This window comes from Coregonus lavaretus, assembly GCF_964263955.1.
Source record: "Coregonus lavaretus genome assembly, chromosome: 35".
In the NCBI taxonomy this organism is placed as follows: Eukaryota; Metazoa; Chordata; class Actinopteri; order Salmoniformes; family Salmonidae; genus Coregonus; species Coregonus lavaretus.
In genome coordinates, this window is record NC_140022.1 from 1,426,326 (window position 1) to 1,447,577 (window position 21,252).

General features: G+C 46.8%; 1 protein-coding gene across 1 annotated transcript in view; it reads left to right on the plus strand.

Moving 5' to 3' along the window:
* Positions 1–21,252, plus strand: part of LOC311109499 (vacuolar protein sorting-associated protein 8 homolog) — a gene marked incomplete at its 3' end in the record, with an annotated part of 48,388 nt that overhangs the window by 22,071 nt on the left and 5,065 nt on the right. Inside the window, exons 14-23 of the mRNA XM_084152418.1 lie at positions 362–436; positions 701–736; positions 1,814–1,904; positions 4,988–5,034; positions 5,556–5,645; positions 5,857–5,903; positions 15,251–15,473; positions 16,275–16,364; positions 21,027–21,078; positions 21,207–21,249. Coding sequence (XP_084008544.1) covers positions 362–436; positions 701–736; positions 1,814–1,904; positions 4,988–5,034; positions 5,556–5,645; positions 5,857–5,903; positions 15,251–15,473; positions 16,275–16,364; positions 21,027–21,078; positions 21,207–21,249 — 794 coding nt within the window. The remainder of the gene's footprint in view (positions 1–361; positions 437–700; positions 737–1,813; positions 1,905–4,987; positions 5,035–5,555; positions 5,646–5,856; positions 5,904–15,250; positions 15,474–16,274; positions 16,365–21,026; positions 21,079–21,206; positions 21,250–21,252) is intronic.

Genomic DNA, 21,252 nt, shown 5'->3' on the forward strand with positions numbered 1-21,252 from the left:
CTCTGTCCAGCCATACAGTACCAATGTCCTAGTCACTGGATCAGAACCAGCCTGCCTGAGAGGAGACCGTCTCTTCAGGGGGACTGAACCTGTTAAATCAAGGAGCAGGGGGTCACCAGTGATTCCCTCCCACCTGTCTCCTACGTCTCTACATGGAGTCATTCAGAGTCAACATAACCAATAATGACCATGATGTTTTGGATCTTCCTGAAATAATAATTTAATCCATAGAAAGGTCTTGGCATTTGTATCTAAAAGGAAATGGCGGTCATGGTTCATTTAGGTTCATTCTCACTCTGAATAACACCATTCTGTCCTGGACTTTGACCTCTGCTCTTCAGACTAACAGTGTGTGTTCTAGGCCCTAGTAGGAGAGAAGGCCTGCTATCAGTCTGTCTGCAGCTACGCAGGACAGATGGTGTTACTGGGGACCAAGGTAAGTGTGTGTATACGTCAGTGTCATTGTCTGTCTGTCTGTGTGTGTGTGTCTGTGTGTGTGTGTGTGTGTGTGTCTGTGTGTGTCTGTGTGTGTCTGTGTCTGTGTGTCTGTGTCTGTGTCTGTGTCTGTGTCTGTGTGTGTGTGTGTGTGTGTGTGTGTGTGTGTGTGTGTGTGTGTGTGTGTGTGTGTGTGTGTGTGTGTGTGCAGTTGAAATAGAAACACAAGCGTTGTCTAATTGAGCCCTTCCATCCTCTCTACCAGTCAGCCCACATCATGACTCTGAGAAACTGGAGGGAGGTAAGTTTCTCTCCGACTTGCCACCACACCAGGAGATGATGTCTAAAACTAAAGGGGGATCTATTATATCATTCTACCTGTGATCTGTATCTCAGAAGGGGATTTAATGGACCTGTGTGTCTCACTGGGGGATTTAATGGACCTGTGTGTCTCACTGGGGGATTTAATGGACCTGTGTGTCTCACTGGGGGATTTAATGGACCTGTGTGTCTCACAGGGGGATTTAATGGACCTGTGTGTCTCACAGGGGGATTTAATGGACCTGTGTGTCTCAGAGGGGGATTTAATGGACCTGTGTGTCTCAGAGGGGGATTTAATGGACCTGTGTGTCTCACAGGGGGATTTAATGGACCTGTGTGTCTCACAGGGGGATTTAATGGACCTGTGTGTCTCACTGGGGGATTTAATGGACCTGTGTGTCTCACAGGGGAATTTAATGGACCTGTGTGTCTCACAGGGGGATTTAATGGACCTGTGTGTCTCACTGGGGGATTTAATGGACCTTTGTGTCTCACAGGGGCATTTAATGGACCTGTGTGTCTCACAGGGGGATTTAATGGACCTGTGTGTCTCACAGGGGGATTTAATGGACCTGTGTGTCTCACAGGGGGATTTAATGGACCTGTGTGTCTCACTGGGGGATTTAATGGACCTGTGTGTCTCACAGGGGGATTTAATGGACCTGTGTGTCTCACTGGGGGATTTAATGGACCTGTGTGTCTCACAGGGGGATTTAATGGACCTGTGTGTCTCACTGGGGGATTTAATGGACCTGTGTGTCTCACAGGGGGATTTAATGGACCTGTGTGTCTCAGAAGTGGATTTAATGGACCTGTGTCTCTCAGAGGGGGATTTAATGGACTTGGGTGTCTCAGAAGGGGATTTAGTGGACCTGTGTATCTCAGAGGGGGATTTAATGGACCTGTGTCTCTCAGAGGGGGATTAAATGGACCTGTGTCTCTCAGAGGGGGATTTAATGGACCTGTGTGTCTCAGAGGGGGATTAAATGGACCTGTGCTGCTGGAGACATTTACTGCTCAAACTCTTTCTCTCTCTTTCTCTCTCTCTCACACACAGCGGGTGGACTGTCTGTTGAAACAGGAACGTTTTGTCGAGGCTCTGTCCTTGGCCTGGTCCTTCCATGAGGGCACCGCCAAGGCTGTACTGGGTGAATACTCTCCTCTCCTCTCCTCTCCTCTCCTCTCCTCTCCTCTCCTCTCCTCTCCTCTCCTCTCAACACTGGTTTATACTTTGTCTATTGACATGGCTGTAGACAATTAGAATTCAACAAGATTTGCTGGTCAAAACGACATTTAATTTATACTCCGGTGGAACGTCTGTAGACCGTCTCTGCGTTCATTGCCATGGTTACTTGACTGAGACCGCAATGAGAGTTCTAAAATTCTCCGGTAGAATGCACTGCTTTTATTTCGTCACACTCACAACCATAAGCAATTTTCTGTAATTAGCTCGCCATTAACTTGTAAATGATGATCTCGTTGTGAGTTTATTTTCCTGTAATAATGAATACAAATTAGCTAAAGTTAAGACGTTGTCAGCTATGATATGGTCAATATTTGAACAGGCTAGCCAGCTAAGCTAGCGAACAATCTAGGAACTAACCAAAACATTGTTTAGAAAGCTTTTAGTTACCTGGTTTGCTGGATTGATGCTAGTTGGCTCTGCCCAAGAGTCTCCCAGCATCAGTCTATTATAGTCCTAACCCTGCCCCAGAGTCTCCTAGCACCAGTCTATTATAGTCCTAACCCTGCCCAAGAGTCTCCCAGCATCAGTCTATTATAGTCCTAACCCTTCCCCAGAGCCTCCCAGCACCAGTCTATTATAGTCCTAACCCTGCCCCAGAGTCTCCCAGCACCAGTCTATTATAGTTCTAACCCTGCCCCAGAGTCTCCCAGCACCAGTCTATTATAGTCCTAACCCTGCCCCAGAGTCTCCCAGCACCAGTCTATTATAGTCCTAACCCTGCTCCAGAGTCTCCCAGCATCAGTCTATTATAGTCCTAACCCTGCCCCAGAGTCTCCCAGCATCAGTCTATTATAGTCCTAACCCTGCCCCAGAGTCTCCCAGCAGCAGTCTATTATAGTCCTAACCCTGCCCCAGAGTCTCCCAGCACCAGTCTATTATAGTCCTAACCCTGCCCCAGAGTCTCCCAGCATCAGTCTATTATAGTCCTAACCCTGCCCCAGAGCCTCCCAGCACCAGTCTATTATAGTCCTAACCCTGCCCCAGAGTCTCCCAGCACCAGTCTATTATAGTCCTAACCCTGCCCCAGAGCCTCCCAGCATCAGTCTATTATAGTCCTAACCCTGCCCCAGAGTCTCCCAGCATCAGTCTATTATAGTCCTAACCCTGCCCCAGAGTCTCCCAGCATCAGTCTATTATAGTCCTAACCCTGCCCCAGAGTCTCCCAGCATCAGTCTATTATAGTCCTAACCCTGCCCCAGAGTCTCCCAGCCTATTATAGTCCTAACCCTGCCCCAGAGTCTCCCAGCATCAGTCTATTATAGTCCTAACCCTGCCCCAGAGCCTCCCAGCATCAGTCTATTATAGTCCTAACCCTGCCCCAGAGCCTCCCAGCATCAGTCTATTATAGTCCTAACCCTGCCCCAGAGTCTCCCAGCATCAGTCTATTATAGTCCTAACCCTGCCCCAGAGTCTCCCAGCCTATTATAGTCCTAACCCTGCCCCAGAGTCTCCCAGCATCAGTCTATTATAGTCCTAACCCTGCCCCAGAGCCTCCCAGCATCAGTCTATTATAGTCCTAACCCTGCCCCAGAGCCTCCCAGCATCAGTCTATTATAGTCCTAACCCTGCCCCAGAGTCTCCCAGCATCAGTCTATTATAGTCCTAACCCTGCCCCAGAGTCTCCCAGCCTATTATAGTCCTAACCCTGCCCCAGAGTCTCCCAGCATCAGTCTATTATAGTCCTAACCCTGCCCCAGAGCCTCCCAGCATCAGTCTATTATAGTCCTAACCCTGCCCCAGAGTCTCCCAGCCTATTATAGTCCTAACCCTGCCCCAGAGTCTCCCAGCATCAGTCTATTATAGTCCTAACCCTGCCCCAGAGCCTCCCAGCATCAGTCTATTATAGTCCTAACCCTGCCCCAGAGCCTCCCAGCATCAGTCTATTATAGTCCTAACCCTGCCCCAGAGCCTCCCAGCATCAGTCTATTATAGTCCTAACCCTGCCCCAGAGTCTCCCAGCACCAGTCTATTATAGTCCTAACCCTGCCCCAGAGTCTCCCAGCACCAGTCTATTATAGTCCTAACCCTGCCCCAGAGTCTCCCAGCCTATTATAGTCCTAACCCTGCCCCAGAGTCTCCCAGCATCAGTCTATTATAGTCCTAACCCTGCCCCAGAGTCTCCCAGCATCAGTCTATTATAGTCCTAACCCTGCCCCAGAGTCTCCCAGCACCAGTCTATTATAGTCCTAACCCTGCCCCAGAGTCTCCTAGCATCAGTCTATTATAGTCCTAACCCTGCCCCAGAGTCTCCCAGCACCAGTCTATATTTGTCCCATTTGGTGGAAGCCTTTTCTTTTCTAAACGGAGGGTTTATTGGTGTTAAAATACACCAGTTATGCTATTTTGGACCACCAGGCTGCTGATGTCATGCAGCCTGTCGTTTTTGTGTTTATCATTTTTCATAACGACAAGTTTGATGTCGGACGACAATCGAATGTTGAGGATGTCGCTGCGACAACGGTCGACAGACGTGTGGATAGACCAGCTGTAAACCAGCTTTTAGAAAACCACTTCCAGAAGGCACAAGCTCCACTGTATGGAAAGCCTGGTCTCTTCTGTACTACAAAGGACAGGTGTTTTCACTGTTTGTCCTTGAATCATTCCTCTACTACAGTACTTTACATTCTGAGGGCTTTCTGTTGGAGGCTTTTTCACTGATGCCACAGAGGCCATTATACATTTAATACCAGAGTTTTTTTTATTTTATTTTTTTTATTTTATTTTTTACATGTGGTCCTCTGTAGCTCAGCTGGTAGAGCACGGCGCTTGTAACGCCAAGGTAGTGGGTTCGATCCCCGGGACCACCCATACAAAAAAAAAAAATGTGTGCATGCATGACTGTAAGTCGCTTTGGATAAAAGCGTCTGCTAAATGTCATATTATATTATTATTATTATAGTTTTCTTTTCTCATTCTCAAGTGAAAACCCATAACCCTATATGAATCGTTGTGTTCATGTATAGTGAATGTCTGTTGTTTTTCCAGGACTGTTTGGGGACCCAGCAAAGAGGAAAGGTGTGGTGGCAGACAAGGTGATTCCCTCCTCCACCCATCACTTCCTACCTTCCCTCCTCCACCCATCACTTCCTACCTTCCCTCCTCCACCCATCACTTCCTACCTTCCCTCCTCCACCCATCACTTCCTACCTTCCCTCCTCCACCAATCACTTCCTACCTTCCCTCCTCCACCCATCACTTCCTACCTTCCCTCCTCCACCCATCACTTCCTACCTTCCCTCCTCCACCAATCACTTCCTACCTTCCCTCCTCCACCCATCACTTCCTACCTTCCCTCCTCCACCCCATCACTTCCTACCTTCCCTCCTCCACCCATCACTTCCTACCTTCCCTCCTCCACCCATCACTTCCTACCTTCCCTCCTCCACCCATCACTTCCTACCTTCCCTCCTCCACCAATCACTTCCTACCTTCCCTCCTCCACCCTTCACTTCCTACCTTCCCTCCTTCACCCTTCACTTCCTACCCACCTCCCTTCCAGGAAGAAATACATCTAATTTGATTGGTCGGTTGATTGATTGTACTGCATCTCTAGATGCTAGAGATTCTGTTCCAGTATGTGGAGCGCTCAGTGAAGAAATGTCCAGAACACGGCAAGATACAGGTCATGGAACAACATTTCCAGGTACGCACACACACACACACACACCGCACACTCCCCACGATACACACGTCAATCAGTCCCACGGTTCAGTTTGACAACGCTCGGGACCTTGAAAGCGATCTTTCTTTCTCCTTTAAGGCTTGTCCTTGTGTTTAGACTGCCTGGGTTGAGTAGCTAATCTCTCTCTCTCTCTCTCTCCTCCCTTTATCCCTCTCTTTTTCTCTGTCCGTAGGACATGGTGCCTGTCGTGGTGGATTACTGTCTGCTGCTGCAGAGGACGTAAGACACACACACACACACACTGACAGACAGAGCGTCTGATGGCCCTTGCCTTGCCTATTCCCAGCACTCTGTTAGGTTATTCATTAATGGGACATTTCAAAAATGTTCAACTTCATGTTCATCATCTGTTGTTCTTAAGTGAAGGAAGGAGCCTTTTAGTGCAGTCAGAGTGCAGCAGAGAGCAGCCCTTCGGCACAGAGATGGACAGAGAAAGGAGGATCTTTCTTTGTCTCTCTCTCAAAACTAAGGCTGACCTCCACAAAGGGTTATGAAAGAACAAACTGAGATATCTTCTGGCAGCAGATTGACTCCATCATTTGTTTATCTTTGGTTTTTCATTTCCGATGCAGTTAGTTTCAGATGAGCTGAGTGATCTTTATTTTGTTTGACTGGGGTTCTCTTCAAGGGACAAAGCGTTCATTAAAGGGAAATGTCATCATTTTTCAACTTCATGTTCATCATCTCCAGCACCACCCCAACATCAACATATGTGAAAATTGAGTTTCTATGTTTTGGAGTAAAACAAATAGTGGAAGATACGTTTTTCCAATGACATCATCAGTGTGCATCATGTGATTTTAACCAATTATGAGTAGGCGTTTCCTACTAATTGCCTACTTAATTGTCTACTGATTGGTTGATGATGTCATTTCAAACCGTTATCTTTCGCCATCTTTTTTTACTACAAAACATAGAAACTCAATTTTCACATATGTTGATGTTGGGGTGGTGCTGGAGATGATGAATATGAAGCGGACATTTTTTTACATTTCGCTTTTAATGCACGCTTTGTCCCTTGAAGAGAACCCCAGTCAAACAAAATAAAGATCATTCAGCTCATCTGAAACTAACTGCATCGGAAATGAAAAACCAACGACAAACAAATGATGGAGTCAATCTGCTGCCAGAAGATATCTGTTTGTTTGTTCGTGTGCGAGCATGCTTTGAGTTTGTTCTTTCATAACCCTTTGTGGAGGTCAGCCTTAGTTTTGAGAGAGAGACAAAGAAAGATGTTCCTTTCTCTGTCCACCTCTGTGCCGAAGGGGCTGCTCTCTACTCTCTGCTGAACTCTGACTGGACTAAAAGGCTCCTTCCTTTACTTAACAACAGCCATCCCATCCCTGCCCCAGAGTCTCCCAGCATCAGTCTATTATAGTCCTAACCCTGCCCCAGAGCCTCCCAGCACCAGTCTATTATAGTCCTAACCCTGCCCCAGAGCCTCCCAGCACCAGTCTATTATAGTCCTAACCCTGCCCCAGAGTCTCCCAGCACCAGTCTATTATAGTCCTAACCCTGCCCCAGAGTCTCCCAGCACCAGTCTATTATAGTCCTAACCCTGCCCCAGAGCCTCCCAGCACCAGTCTATTATAGTCCTAACCCTGCCCCAGAGCCTCCCAGCACCAGTCTATTATAGTCCTAACCCTGCCCCAGAGCCTCCCAGCACCAGTCTATTATAGTCCTAACCCTGCTCCAGAGCCTCCCAGCACCAGTCTATTATAGTCCTAACCCTGCCCCAGAGTCTCCCAGCACCAGTCTATTATAGTCCTAACCCTGCCCCAGAGTCTCCCAGCACCAGTCTATTATAGTCCTAACCCTGCCCCAGAGCCTCCCAGCATCAGTCTATTATAGTCCTAACCCTGCCCCAGAGTCTCCCAGCACCAGTCTATTATAGTCCTAACCCTGCCCCAGAGTCTCCCAGCACCAGTCTATTATAGTCCTAACCCTGCCCCAGAGTCTCCTAGCACCAGTCTATTATAGTCCTAACCCTGCCCCAGAGCCTCCCAGCACCAGTCTATTATAGTCCTAACCCTGCCCCAGAGTCTCCCAGCATCAGTCTATTATAGTCCTAACCCTGCCCCAGAGTCTCCCAGCACCAGTCTATTATAGTCCTAACCCTGCCCCAGAGTCTCCCAGCACCAGTCTATTATAGTCCTAACCCTGCCCAAGAGTCTCCCAGCATCAGTCTATTATAGTCCTAACCCTGCCCCAGAGTCTCCACATTGTGTGCCCGGGAAACTGTTGTTGTGGGTGGTTAACTGCCTTGCTAGAGGCCAGAATGACAGATGTTTCACCTTGTCAGCTCGGGGATTCGAACTGGTAACTTTTCAGTTACTGGCCCAACGCGCTAACCGCTAGGCTACCTGCGGCCCATAAGCCCCATAGCTGGACAGTAACTTGTATATCATTCCCAATAACTGTAGCTACATACCCTTTCTGCCTCAGTCTCACCATGAACTCTGCTCACCCAGTCTGACTCCTATCTCATCCAGTCTCACCTCTCTCACCCAGTCTGACTCCTATATCATCCCAGTCTGACTCCTATCTCATCCCAGTCTGACTCCAATCTCATCCCAGTCGGACTCCTATCTCATCCCAGTCAGACTCCAATCTCATCCCAGTCGGACTCCTATCTCATCCCAGTCAGACTCCAATCTCATCCCAGTCTGACTCCAATCTCATCCCAGTCTGACTCCTATAGTCTGACTCCTATATCATCCCAGTCTGACTCCTATATCATCCCAGTCTGACTCCTATATCATCCCCGTCTGACTCCTATATCATCCCAGTCTGACTCCTATCTCATCCCATTCTGACTCCTATCTCATCCCAGTCTGACTCCTATAGTCTAACTCCTATCTCATCCCAGTCTGACTCCTATAGTCTGACTCCTATCATCCCAGTCTGACTCCAATCTCATCCCAGTCTGACTCCAATCTCATCCCAGTCTGACTCCTATCTCATCCCAGTCTGACTCCTATAGTCTGACTCCTATCTCATCCCAGTCTGACTCCAATCTCATCCCAGTCTGACTCCTATCTCATCCCAGTCTGACTCCTATCTCATCCCAGTCTGACTCCTATATCATCCCAGTCTGACCCCTATCTCATCCCAGTCTGACTCCTATCTCATCCCAGTCTGACTCCTATAGTCTGACTCCTATCTCATCCCAGTCTGACTCCTATCTCATCCCAGTCTGACTCCAGTCTGACTCCTGTCTCATCCCAGTCTGACTCCTATATCATCCCAGTCTGACTCCTATCTCATCCCAGTCTGACTCCTATAGTCTGACTCCTATCTCATCCCAGTCTGACTCCAGTCTGACTCCTGTCTCATCCCAGTCTGACTCCTATCTCATCCCAGTCTGACTCCAGTCTGACTCCTGTCTCATCCCAGTCTGACTCCTATCTCATCCCAGTCTGACTCCTATCTCATCCCAGTCTGACTCCTATCTCATCCCAGTCTGACTCCTATCTCATCCCAGTCTGACTCCTATAGTCTGACTCCTATCTCATCCCAGTCTGACTCCAGTCTGACTCCTGTCTCATCCCAGTCTGACTCCTATCTCATCCCAGTCTGACTCCAGTCTGACTCCTGTCTCATCCCAGTCTGACTCCTATCTCATCCCAGTCTGACTCCTATAGTCTGACACCTATCTCATCCCAGTCTGACTCCAGTCTGACTCCTGTCTCATCCCAGTCTGACTCCTATCTCATCCCAGTCTGACTCCAGTCTGACTCCTGTCTCATCCCAGTCTGACTCCTATCTCATCCCAGTCTGACTCCAGTCTGACTCCAATCTCATCCCAGTCGGACTCCAATCTCACCCCAGTCTGACACCTATCTCATCCCAGTCTGACTCCTATAGTCTGACTCCTATCTCATCCCAGTCTGACTCCTGTCTCATCCCAGTCTGACTCCAATCTCATTCCAGTCTGACTCCTATATCATCCCAGTCTGACTCCTATATAATCCCAGTCTGACTCCTATATCATCCCAGTCTGACTCCTATATCATCCCAGTCTGACTCCTATCTCATCCCAGTCTGACTCCTATCTCATCCCAGTCTGACTCCTATAGTCTAACTCCTATCTCATCCCAGTCTGACTCCTATATCATCCCAGTCTGACTCCTATATCATCCCAGTCTGACTCCTATCTCATCCCAGTCTGACTCCTATATCATCACAGTCTGACTCCTATATCATCCCAGTCTGACTCCTATAGTCTGACTCCTATATCATCCCAGTCTGACTCCTATATCATCACAGTCTGACTCCAATCTCATCCCAGTCTGACTCCTATCTCATCCCAGTCTGACTCCAATCTCATCCCAGTCTGACTCCAATCTCATCCCAGTCTGACTCCTATCTCATCCCAGTCTGACTCCAATCTCATCCCAGTCTGACTCCTATCTCATCCCAGTCTGACTCCTATAGTCTGACTCCTATCTCATCCCAGTCTGACTCCTATCTCATCCCAGTCTGACTCCTATAGTCTAACTTCTATCTCATCCCAGTCTGACTCCTATAGTCTGACTCCTATCTCATCCCAGTCTGACTCCTATATCATCCCAGTCTGACTCCTATCTCATCCCAGTCTGACTCCTATATCATCCCAGTCTGACTCCTATCTCATCCCAGTCTGACTCCTATAGTCTGACTCCTATCTCATCCCAGTCTGACTCCTATCTCATCCCAGTCTGACTCCTATCTCATCCCAGTCTGACTCCAATCTCATCCCAGTCTGACTCCTATCTCATCCCAGTCTGACTCCAATCTCATCCCAGTCTGACTCCTATCTCATCCCAGTCTGACTCCTATAGTCTGACTCCTATCTCATCCCAGTCTGACTCCTATCTCATCCCAGTCTGACTCCAGTCTGACTCCTATCTCATCCCAGTCTGACTCCTATATCATCCCAGTCTGACTCCTATCTCATCCCAGTCTGACTCCTATCTCATCCCAGTCTGACTCCAGTCTGACTCCTGTCTCATCCCAGTCTGACTCCTATCTCATCCCAGTCTGGCTCCTATATCATCCCAGTCTGACTCCTATCCCATCCCAGTCTGACTCCAGTCTGACTCCTGTCTCATCCCAGTCTGACTCCTATATCATCCCAGTCTGACTCCTATCTCATCCCAGTCTGACTCCTATAGTCTGACTCCTATCTCATCCCAGTCTGACTCCAGTCTGACTCCTGTCTCATCCCAGTCTGACTCCTATCTCATCCCAGTCTGACTCCAGTCTGACTCCTGTCTCATCCCAGTCTGACTCCTATCTCATCCAAGTCTGACTCCTATCTCATCCCAGTCTGACTCCTATCTCATCCCAGTCTGACTCCTATCTCATCCCAGTCTGACTCCTATATCATCCCAGTCTGACTCCTATCTCATCCCAGTCTGACTCCTATAGTCTGACTCCTATCTCATCCCAGTCTGACTCCTATCTCATCCCAGTCTGACTCCAATCTCATCCCAGTCTGACTCCTGTCTCATCCCAGTCTGACTCCTATATCATCCCAGTCTGACTCCTATAGTCTGACTCCTATCTCATCCCAGTCTGACTCCTGTCTCATCCCAGTCTGACTCCTATCTCATCCAAGCTGACTCCTATAGTCTAACTCCTATCTCATCCCAGTCTGACTCCTATAGTCTGACTCCTATCTCATCCCAGTCTGACTCCTATAGTCTGACTCCTATCTCATCCCAGTCTGACTCCTATAGTCTGACTCCTATCTCATCCCAGTCTGACTCCTATCCCATCCCAGTCTGACTCCAATCTCATCCCAGTCTGACTCCTGTCTCATTCCAGTCTGACTCCTGTCTCATCCCAGTCTGACTCCTATCCCATCCCAGTCTGACTCCAATCTGATCCCAGTCGGACTCCTGTCTCATTCTAGTCGGACTCCTGTCTCATCCCAGTCTGACTCCTATCTCATCCCAGTCTGACTCCAATCTCATCCCAGTCTGACTCCAATCTCATCCCAGTCTGACTCCTATCTCATCCCAGTCTGACTCCAATCTCATCCCAGTCTGACTCCTATCTCATCCCAGTCTGACTCCTATAGTCTGACTCCTATCTCATCCCAGTCTGACTCCTATCTCATCCCAGTCTGACTCCTATAGTCTAACTTCTATCTCATCCCAGTCTGACTCCTATAGTCTGACTCCTATCTCATCCCAGTCTGACTCCTATATCATCCCAGTCTGACTCCTATCTCATCCCAGTCTGACTCCTATATCATCCCAGTCTGACTCCTATCTCATCCCAGTCTGACTCCTATAGTCTGACTCCTATCTCATCCCAGTCTGACTCCTATCTCATCCCAGTCTGACTCCTATCTCATCCCAGTCTGACTCCAATCTCATCCCAGTCTGACTCCTATCTCATCCCAGTCTGACTCCAATCTCATCCCAGTCTGACTCCTATCTCATCCCAGTCTGACTCCTATAGTCTGACTCCTATCTCATCCCAGTCTGACTCCTATCTCATCCCAGTCTGACTCCAGTCTGACTCCTATCTCATCCCAGTCTGACTCCTATATCATCCCAGTCTGACTCCTATCTCATCCCAGTCTGACTCCTATCTCATCCCAGTCTGACTCCAGTCTGACTCCTGTCTCATCCCAGTCTGACTCCTATCTCATCCCAGTCTGGCTCCTATATCATCCCAGTCTGACTCCTATCCCATCCCAGTCTGACTCCAGTCTGACTCCTGTCTCATCCCAGTCTGACTCCTATATCATCCCAGTCTGACTCCTATCTCATCCCAGTCTGACTCCTATAGTCTGACTCCTATCTCATCCCAGTCTGACTCCAGTCTGACTCCTGTCTCATCCCAGTCTGACTCCTATCTCATCCCAGTCTGACTCCAGTCTGACTCCTGTCTCATCCCAGTCTGACTCCTATCTCATCCAAGTCTGACTCCTATCTCATCCCAGTCTGACTCCTATCTCATCCCAGTCTGACTCCTATCTCATCCCAGTCTGACTCCTATATCATCCCAGTCTGACTCCTATCTCATCCCAGTCTGACTCCTATAGTCTGACTCCTATCTCATCCCAGTCTGACTCCTATCTCATCCCAGTCTGACTCCAATCTCATCCCAGTCTGACTCCTGTCTCATCCCAGTCTGACTCCTATATCATCCCAGTCTGACTCCTATAGTCTGACTCCTATCTCATCCCAGTCTGACTCCTGTCTCATCCCAGTCTGACTCCTATCTCATCCAAGCTGACTCCTATAGTCTAACTCCTATCTCATCCCAGTCTGACTCCTATAGTCTGACTCCTATCTCATCCCAGTCTGACTCCTATAGTCTGACTCCTATCTCATCCCAGTCTGACTCCTATAGTCTGACTCCTATCTCATCCCAGTCTGACTCCTATCCCATCCCAGTCTGACTCCAATCTCATCCCAGTCTGACTCCTGTCTCATTCCAGTCTGACTCCTGTCTCATCCCAGTCTGACTCCTATCCCATCCCAGTCTGACTCCAATCTGATCCCAGTCGGACTCCTGTCTCATTCTAGTCGGACTCCTGTCTCATCCCAGTCTGACTCCTGTCTCATCCCAGTCTGACTCCTGTCTCATCCCAGTCTGACTCCAATCTCACCCCAGTCTGACTCCTGTCTCATCCCAGTCTGACTCCTGTCTCCTATGATTAACAGGAGATGAATATTATGTTGATATTTTTAGGGTTAATTCTTATCAAATTAAATTATAGCCCTGATGTAATTATAATTTCTGTTGCCGTCTAGATCTGTGAACATAACCATGCTGTGTGTGGTCCAGATATGTGACCATGCTGTGACCACGCATTCTGTCTGTGTGGTTGTTTTCAGGGACCTGCTGTTTAACCAGCTATATACCCGCCTGGTGGAGAACTGTTACCAAGACCATGCTCTTCTCTCTATGGTCCTATAGGGACCTGCTGTTTAACCAGCTATATACAGTGCCTTGCAAAAGTATTCATCCCCCTTGGCGTTTTTCCTATTTTGTTGCATTACAACCTGTAATTTAATTAGATTTTTATTTGGATTTCATGTAATGGACATACACAAAATAGTCCAAATTGGTGAAGTGAAATGCAAAAAATTCTACAAAATAAATAACGGAAAAGTGGTGCATGCATATGTATTCACCCCCTTTGCAATGAAGCCCCTAAATAAGATCTGTTGCAACCAATTACCTTCAGAAGTCACATAATTAGTTAAATAAAGTCCACCTGTGTGCAATCTAAGTGTCACATGATCTCAGTATATATACATTTGTTCTGAAAGGCCCCAGAGTCTGCAACACCACTAAGCAAGGGGCACCACCAAGCAAGCGGCACCATGAAGACCAAGGAGCTCTCCAAACAGGTCAGGGACAAAGTTGTGGAGAAGTACAGATCAGGGTTGGGTTATAAAAAAAATATCCAAAACTTTGATCATCCCACGGAGCACCATTAAATCCATTATTAAAAAATGGAAAGAATATGGCACCACAACAAACCTGCCAAGAGAGGGCCGCCCACCAAAACTCACGGACCAGGCAAGGAGGGCATTAATCAGAGACACAACAAAGAGACCAAAGATAACCCTGAAGGAGCTGCAAAGCTCCACAGCGGAGATTGGAGTATCTGTCCATAAGCTGTACACTCCACAGAGCTGAGCTTTACGGAAGAGTGGTCAGAAAAAAGCCATTGCTTAAAGAAAAAAATAAGCAAACACGTTTGGTGTTAGCCAAAAGGCATGTGGGAGACTCCCCAAACATATGGAAGAAGGTACTCTGGTCAGATGAGACTAAAATTGAGCTTTTTGGCGATCAAGGAAAACGCTATGTCTGGTGCAAACCCAACACCTCTCATCACCCCGAGAACACCATCGGCAGGGACTTGGGACTGGTCAGAATTGAAGGAATGATGGATGGTGCTAAATACAGGGAAATTATTGAGGGAAACCTGTTTCAGTCTTCCAGAGATTTGAGACTGGGACGGAGGTTCACCTTCCAGCAGGACAATGACCCTAAGCATACTGCTAAAGCAACACTCGAGTGGTTTAAGGGGAAACATTTAAATGTTTTGGAATGGCCAAGTCAAAGCCCAGACCTCAATCCAAATGAGAATCTGTGGTATGACTTGAAGATTGCTGTACACCAGCAGAACCCATCCAACCTGAAGGAGCTGGAGCAGTTTTGCCTTGAAGAATGGGCAAAAATCCCAGTGGCTAGATGTGCCAAGCTTATAGAGACATACCCCAAGAGACTTGCAGCTGTAATTGCTGCAAAAGGTGGCTCTACAAAGTATTGACTTTGGGGGGGTGAATAGTTATGCACGCTCAAGTTTTCTGTTTTTTTGTCTTATTTCTTGTTTGTTTCACCCCAAAACATATTTGCATGTTCAAAGTGGTAGGCATGTTGTGTAAATCAAATGATACAAACCCCCCCAAAAAATCCATTTTAATTCCAGGTTGTAAGGCAACAAAATAGGAAAAATTCCAAGGGGGGTGAATACTTTCGCAAGCCACTGTACCCGCCTGGTGGAGAACTGTTACCAAGACCGTGCTCTTCTCTCTGTGGTCCAATAGGGACCTGCTGTTTAACCAGCTATATACCCGCCTGGTGGAGAACTGTGTGGCTCGGGGGGTCTTCCTGGAGAGTTTGGAACCCTACATCGTGTCGGAGCGTCTGGGGTGTGTGACAGCCCCCGTCATGAGGGACCTGCTGACCCATCTACAGGATAACAACATGATGGACAGTGTAGAGAACTGCCTGATACATCTGGACATCACCAGCCTCGACATACAACAGGTAGGTAGGGAGGGAGGGAGGGAGGGAGGTAACATGATGTCTGTCCGTCTATCCGTGTCAGCATCTTTGTGTGTCTGTGGATCCTCTTTTGGCTGTAGATATTTACTACTGTCATTAATATTTACTAGTGTAATTTGTTACAATCACCAGCAGATCAAGTCTGTAGACTCCAGCAGTAACCTGTTCTCTTCCTGTGTATCCAGGTGGTGTAGACTCTAGTAGTAACCTGTTCTCTTCCTGTGTATCCAGGTGGTATAGACTCCAGTAGTAACCTGTTCTCTTCCTGTGTATCCAGGTGGTATAGACTCCAGTAGTAACCTGTTCTCTTCCTGTGTATCCAGGTGGTATAGACTCCAGTAGTAACCTGTTCTCTTCCTGTGTATCCAGGTGGTATAGACTCCAGTAGTAACCTGTTCTCTTCCTGTGTATCCAGGTGGTATAGACTCCAGTAGTAACCTGTTCTCTTCCTGTGTATCCAGGTGGTATAGACTCCAGTAGTAACCTGTTCTCTTCCTGTGTATCCAGGTGGTATAGACTCCAGTAGTAACCTGTTCTCTTCCTGTGTATCCAGGTGGTATAGACTCCAGTAGTAACCTGTTCTCTTCCTGTGTATCCAGGTGGTATAGACTCCAGTAGTAACCTGTTCTCTTCCTGTGTATCCAGGTGGTATAGACTCCAGTAGTAACCTGTTCTCTTCCTGTGTATCCAGGTGGTATAGACTCCAGTAGTAACCTGTTCTCTTCCTGTGTATCCAGGTGGTATAGACTCCAGTAGTAACCTGTTCTCTTCCTGTGTATCCAGGTGGTCCAGATGTGTTGGGACAACCAGCTGTATGATGCCATGATATACGTCTTCAACAGTGGCATGAATGACTACATCAACCCTATGGAGGTACTGTAATACACTGTTTAATGACTACATCAACCCTATGGAGGGACTGTAATACACTGTTTAATGACTACATCAACCCTATGGAGGGACTGTAATACACTGTTTAATGACTACATCAACACTATGGAGGGACTGTAATACACTGTTTAATGACTACATCAACCCTATGGAGGTACTGTAATACACTGTGTTTAATGACTACATCAACCCTATGGAGGTACTGTAATACACTGTTTAATGACTACATCAACCCTATGGAGGTACTGTAATACACTGTTTAATGACTACATCAACCCTATGGAGGTACTGTAATACACTGTTTAATGACTACATCAACCCTTTGGAGGGACTGTAATACACTGTTTAATGACTACATCAACCCTATGGAGGTACTGTAATACACTGTGTTTAATGACTACTTTAACACTATGGCGGTATTGACATGATAGTCATTTAGCAGATGCTCTTATCCAGAGTGACTTATCGGTTTCACACCCTGTTCTATTTCATATTGTTTTCTTATTTCCTGGATATAAAAAGGACATACAGATAAAACAACACTACCTTATACACACATTCTTTCTCTCTCTCTCTCTCTCTCTCTCTCTCGCTCGCTCGCTCGCTCTCTCTCTCTCTCTCGCTCTCTCTCAATTCAATTTCAATTCAGTTTAAGGGCTTTATTGGCATGGGAAACGTATGTTAACATTGCCAAAGCAAGTAGATAGTAAACAAAAGTTTCATCTGACCATATGACATTCTCCCAATCCTCTTCTGGATCATCCAAATGCACTCTAGCAAACTTCAGACGGGCCTGGACATGTACTGGCTTAAGCAGGGGGACACGTCTGGCACTGCAGGATTTGAGTCCCTGGCGGCGTAGTGTGTTACTGATGGTAGGCTTTGTTACTTTGGTCCCAGCTCTCTGCAGGTCATTCACTAGGTCCCCCCGTGTGGTTCTGGGATTTTTGCTCACCGTTCTTGTGATCATCTTGCGTGGAGCCCCAGATCGAGGGAGATTATCAGTGGTCTTGTATGTCTTCCATTTCCTAATAATTGCTCCCACAGTTGATTTCTTCAAACCAAGCTGCTTACCTACTGCAGATTCAGTCTTCCCAGCCTGGTGCAGGTCTACAATTTTGTTTCTGGTGTCCTTTGACAGCTCTTTGGTCTTGGCCATAGTGGAGTTTGGAGTGTGACTGTTTGAGGTTGTGGACAGGTGTCTTTTATACTGATAACAAGTTCAAACAGGTGCCATTAATACAGGTAATGAGTGGAGGACAGAGTAGCCTCTTAAAGAAGAAGTTACAGGTCTGTGAGAGCCAGAAATCTTGCTTGTTTGTAGGTGACCAAATACTTATTTTCCACCATAATTTGCAAATAAATTCATAAAAAATCCTACAATGTGATTTTCTGGATTTTTTTTCTTCTCAATTTGTCTGTCATAGTTGACGTGTACCTATGATGAAAATTACAGGCTTCTCTCAACTTTTTAAGTGGGAGAACTTGCACAATTGGTGGCTGACTAAATACTTTTTTCCCCCACTGTATAAAAGACACCTGTCCACAGAAGCAATCAATCAATCAGATTCCAAACTCTCCACCATGGCCAAGACCAAAGAGCTCTCCAAGGATGTCAGGGACAAGATTGTAGACCTACACAAGGCTGGAATGGGCTACAAGACCATCGCCAAGCAGCTTGGTGAGAAGGTGACAACAGTTGGTGCGATTATTCGCAAATGAAAGAAACACAAAATAACTGTCAATCTCCCTCGGCCTGGGGCTCCATGCAAGATCACACCTCGTGGAGTTGCAATGATCATGAGAATGGTGAGGAATCAGCCCAGAACTACACGGGAGGATCTTGTCAATGATCTCAAGGCAGCTGGGACCATAGTCACCAAGAAAACAATTGGTAACACACTACGCCATGAAGGACTGAAATTCTGCAGCGCCCGCAAGGTCCCCCTGCTCAAGAAAGCACATATACATGCCCATCTGAAGTTTGCCAATGAACATCTAAATGATTCAGAGGAGAACTGGGTGAAAGTGTTGTGGTCAGATGAGACCAAAATCGAGCTCTTTGGCATCAGCTCAACTCGCCGTGTTTGGAGGAGGAGGAATGCTGCCTATGACCCCAAGAACACCATCCCCACCGTCAAACATGGAGGTGGAAACATTATGCTTTGGGGGTGTTTTTCTGCTAAGGGGACAGGACAACTTCACCGCATCAAAGGGACGATGGACAGGGCCATGTACCGTCAAATCTTGGGTGAGAACCTCCTTCCCTCAGCCAGGGCATTGAAAATGGGTCATGGATGGGTATTCCAGCATGACAATGACCCCAAACACACGGCCAAGGCAACAAAGGAGTGGCTCAAGAAGAAGCACATTAAGGTCCTGGAGTGGCCTAGCCAGTCTCCAGACCTTAATCCCATAGAAAATCTGTGGAGGGAGCTGAAGGTTCGAGTTGCCAAACGTCAGGCTCGAAACCTTAATGACTTGGAGAAGATCTGCAAAGAGGAGTGGAACAAAATCCCTCCTGAGATGTATGCAAACCTGGTGGCCAACTGCAAGAAACGTCTGACCTCTGTGATTGCCAACAAGGGTTTTGCCACCAAGTACTAAGTAATGTTTTGCAGAGGGATCAAATACTTATTTCCCTCATTAAAATGCAAATCAATTTATAACATTTCTGACATGCGTTTTTCTGGATGTTTTTGTTGTTATTCTGTCTCTCACTGTTCAAATAAACCTACCATTAAAATTATAGACTGATCATTTCTTTGTCAGTGGGCAAACATACAAAATCAGCAGGGGATCAAATACTTTTTTCCCTCACTGTATACAGTGTTGTAACAATGTGCAAATAGTTAAAGTACAAATGGGAAAATAAATAAACATAAATATGGGTTGTATTTACAATGGTGTTTGTTCTTCACTGGTTGCCCTTTTCTTGTGGCAACAGGTCACAAATCTTGCAGCTGTGATGGCACACTGTGGTTTTTCACCCAGTAGATAAGGGAGTTTATCAAAATTGGGTTTGTTTTCAAATTCTTTGTGGATCTCTGTAATCTGAGGGAAATATGTGTCTCTAATATGGTCATACATTTGGCAGGAGGTTAGGAAGTGCAGCTCAGTTTCCACCTCATTTTGTGGGCAGTGTGCACATAGCCTGTCTTCTCTTGAGAGCCAGGTCTGCCTACGGCGGCCTTTCTCAATAGCAAGGCTATGCTCACCGAGTCTGTACATAGTCAAAGCTTTCCTTAAGTTTGGGTCAGTCACAGTGGTCAGGTATTCTGCCACTGTATACTCTCTGTTTAGAGCCAAATAGCATTCTAGTTTGCTCTGTTTTTTTGTTTGTTCTTTCCAATGTGTCAAGTAATTCTCTTTTTGTTTTCTCATGATTTGGTTGGGTCTAATTGTGTTGTTGTTGTTGTTGTCCTGGGGCTCTGTGGGGTCTGTTTGTGTTTGTGAACAGAGCCCCAGGACCAGCTTACTTACTCTTCTCCAAGTTCATCTCTCTGTAGGTAATAGCTTTGTTATGGAAGGTTTGGGAATCGCTTCCTTTTAAGTGGTTATAGAATTGAACTGCTCTTTTCTGGATTTTGATAATTAGCGGGTATCGGTCTAATTCTGCTCTGCATGCATTATTTGGTGTTTTTCGTTGTACACTGAGGATATTTTTGCAGAATTCTGCATGCAGAGTCTCAATTTGGTGTTTGTCCCATTTTGTGAATTCTTGGTTGGTGAGCGGACCCCAGACCTCACAACCATAAAGGACAATGGGTTCTATAACTGATGCAAGTATTTTTAGCAAGATCCTAATTGGTATGTCAAATTTTATGTTCCTTTTGATGGCATAGACATCCTGTCTCTCTCTCTCTCTCTCTCTCTCTCTCTCTCTCTCTCTCTCTCTCTCTCTCAGCCTCAGGTTATGGGTTTCTTTCTCTCTCTTTCTCTTTCATTCTCCTTTTCTCTTTCTCCTTCCCTTGTGGGGCTGAACCTCTATTAGTCTGGAGGTAGATGAAAGCTGAGTGTGTGTTGTTCAGCTACTCCTCTGAACCCACAGATGAAAGCAAACTGATGGGGGAGGAGGATGGCCAAGGTACATGTATTACAGGTGTCATCTCTGGATCTCTCTGGATCTCTCTGGTTCTCTCTGGATCTCTCTGGTTCTCTCTGCCTCTCTCTGGTTCTCTCTGCCTCTCTCTGCCTCTCTCTGGTTCTCTCTGCCTCTCTCTGGTTCTCTCTGCCTCTCTCTGGTTCTCTCTCTCTCTGGTTTTCTCTGCCTCTCTCTGCCTCTCCCTTTGGTTCTCTCTGCCTCTCTGGTTCTCTCTGCCTCTCTCTGACTCTCTCTGGTTCTCTCAACACCATTATCTACCAGCCCCGTGGGGAGTGACCCGGGCTTTGATTTGTTCGATGGACCAACTAAAACTAAAAGGAATCTAACAAAAATGAAATAAAAGAAGCCCTAAGGCTGCTGGAAAAATCCTTTTGAAATATGATGAGACGATGTGTCACAAAGAATCCTGAGAAAGAAATGCTGTAATGCTATGGCTACAGCATAGGGACAAACTGTCTGTCAGGGAGAGTTTTAAATCAAAGGAGATGTATATACTTGAATGACCCCTGACCCCTGAGGTTTCTCTTCCTGTGTTTCAGAAACTCTTCCAGGTCATTAGCCCCCCGCTGAGAGAAGGCAAGGCCCTCACAGGTAGGAACTGGTTCCATTATTAATTGAAAACCAGCCTACATCTCCTAGAGTTGTCAGTGGGAGTAAATAACTCAGTAAATAAATAACTCAGAAATAAATAACTCAACATGTCTATTTCTGCCTGACAGATGAACAGGTGGTGATGGGTAACAAGCTGCTCGTTTATATCAGGTA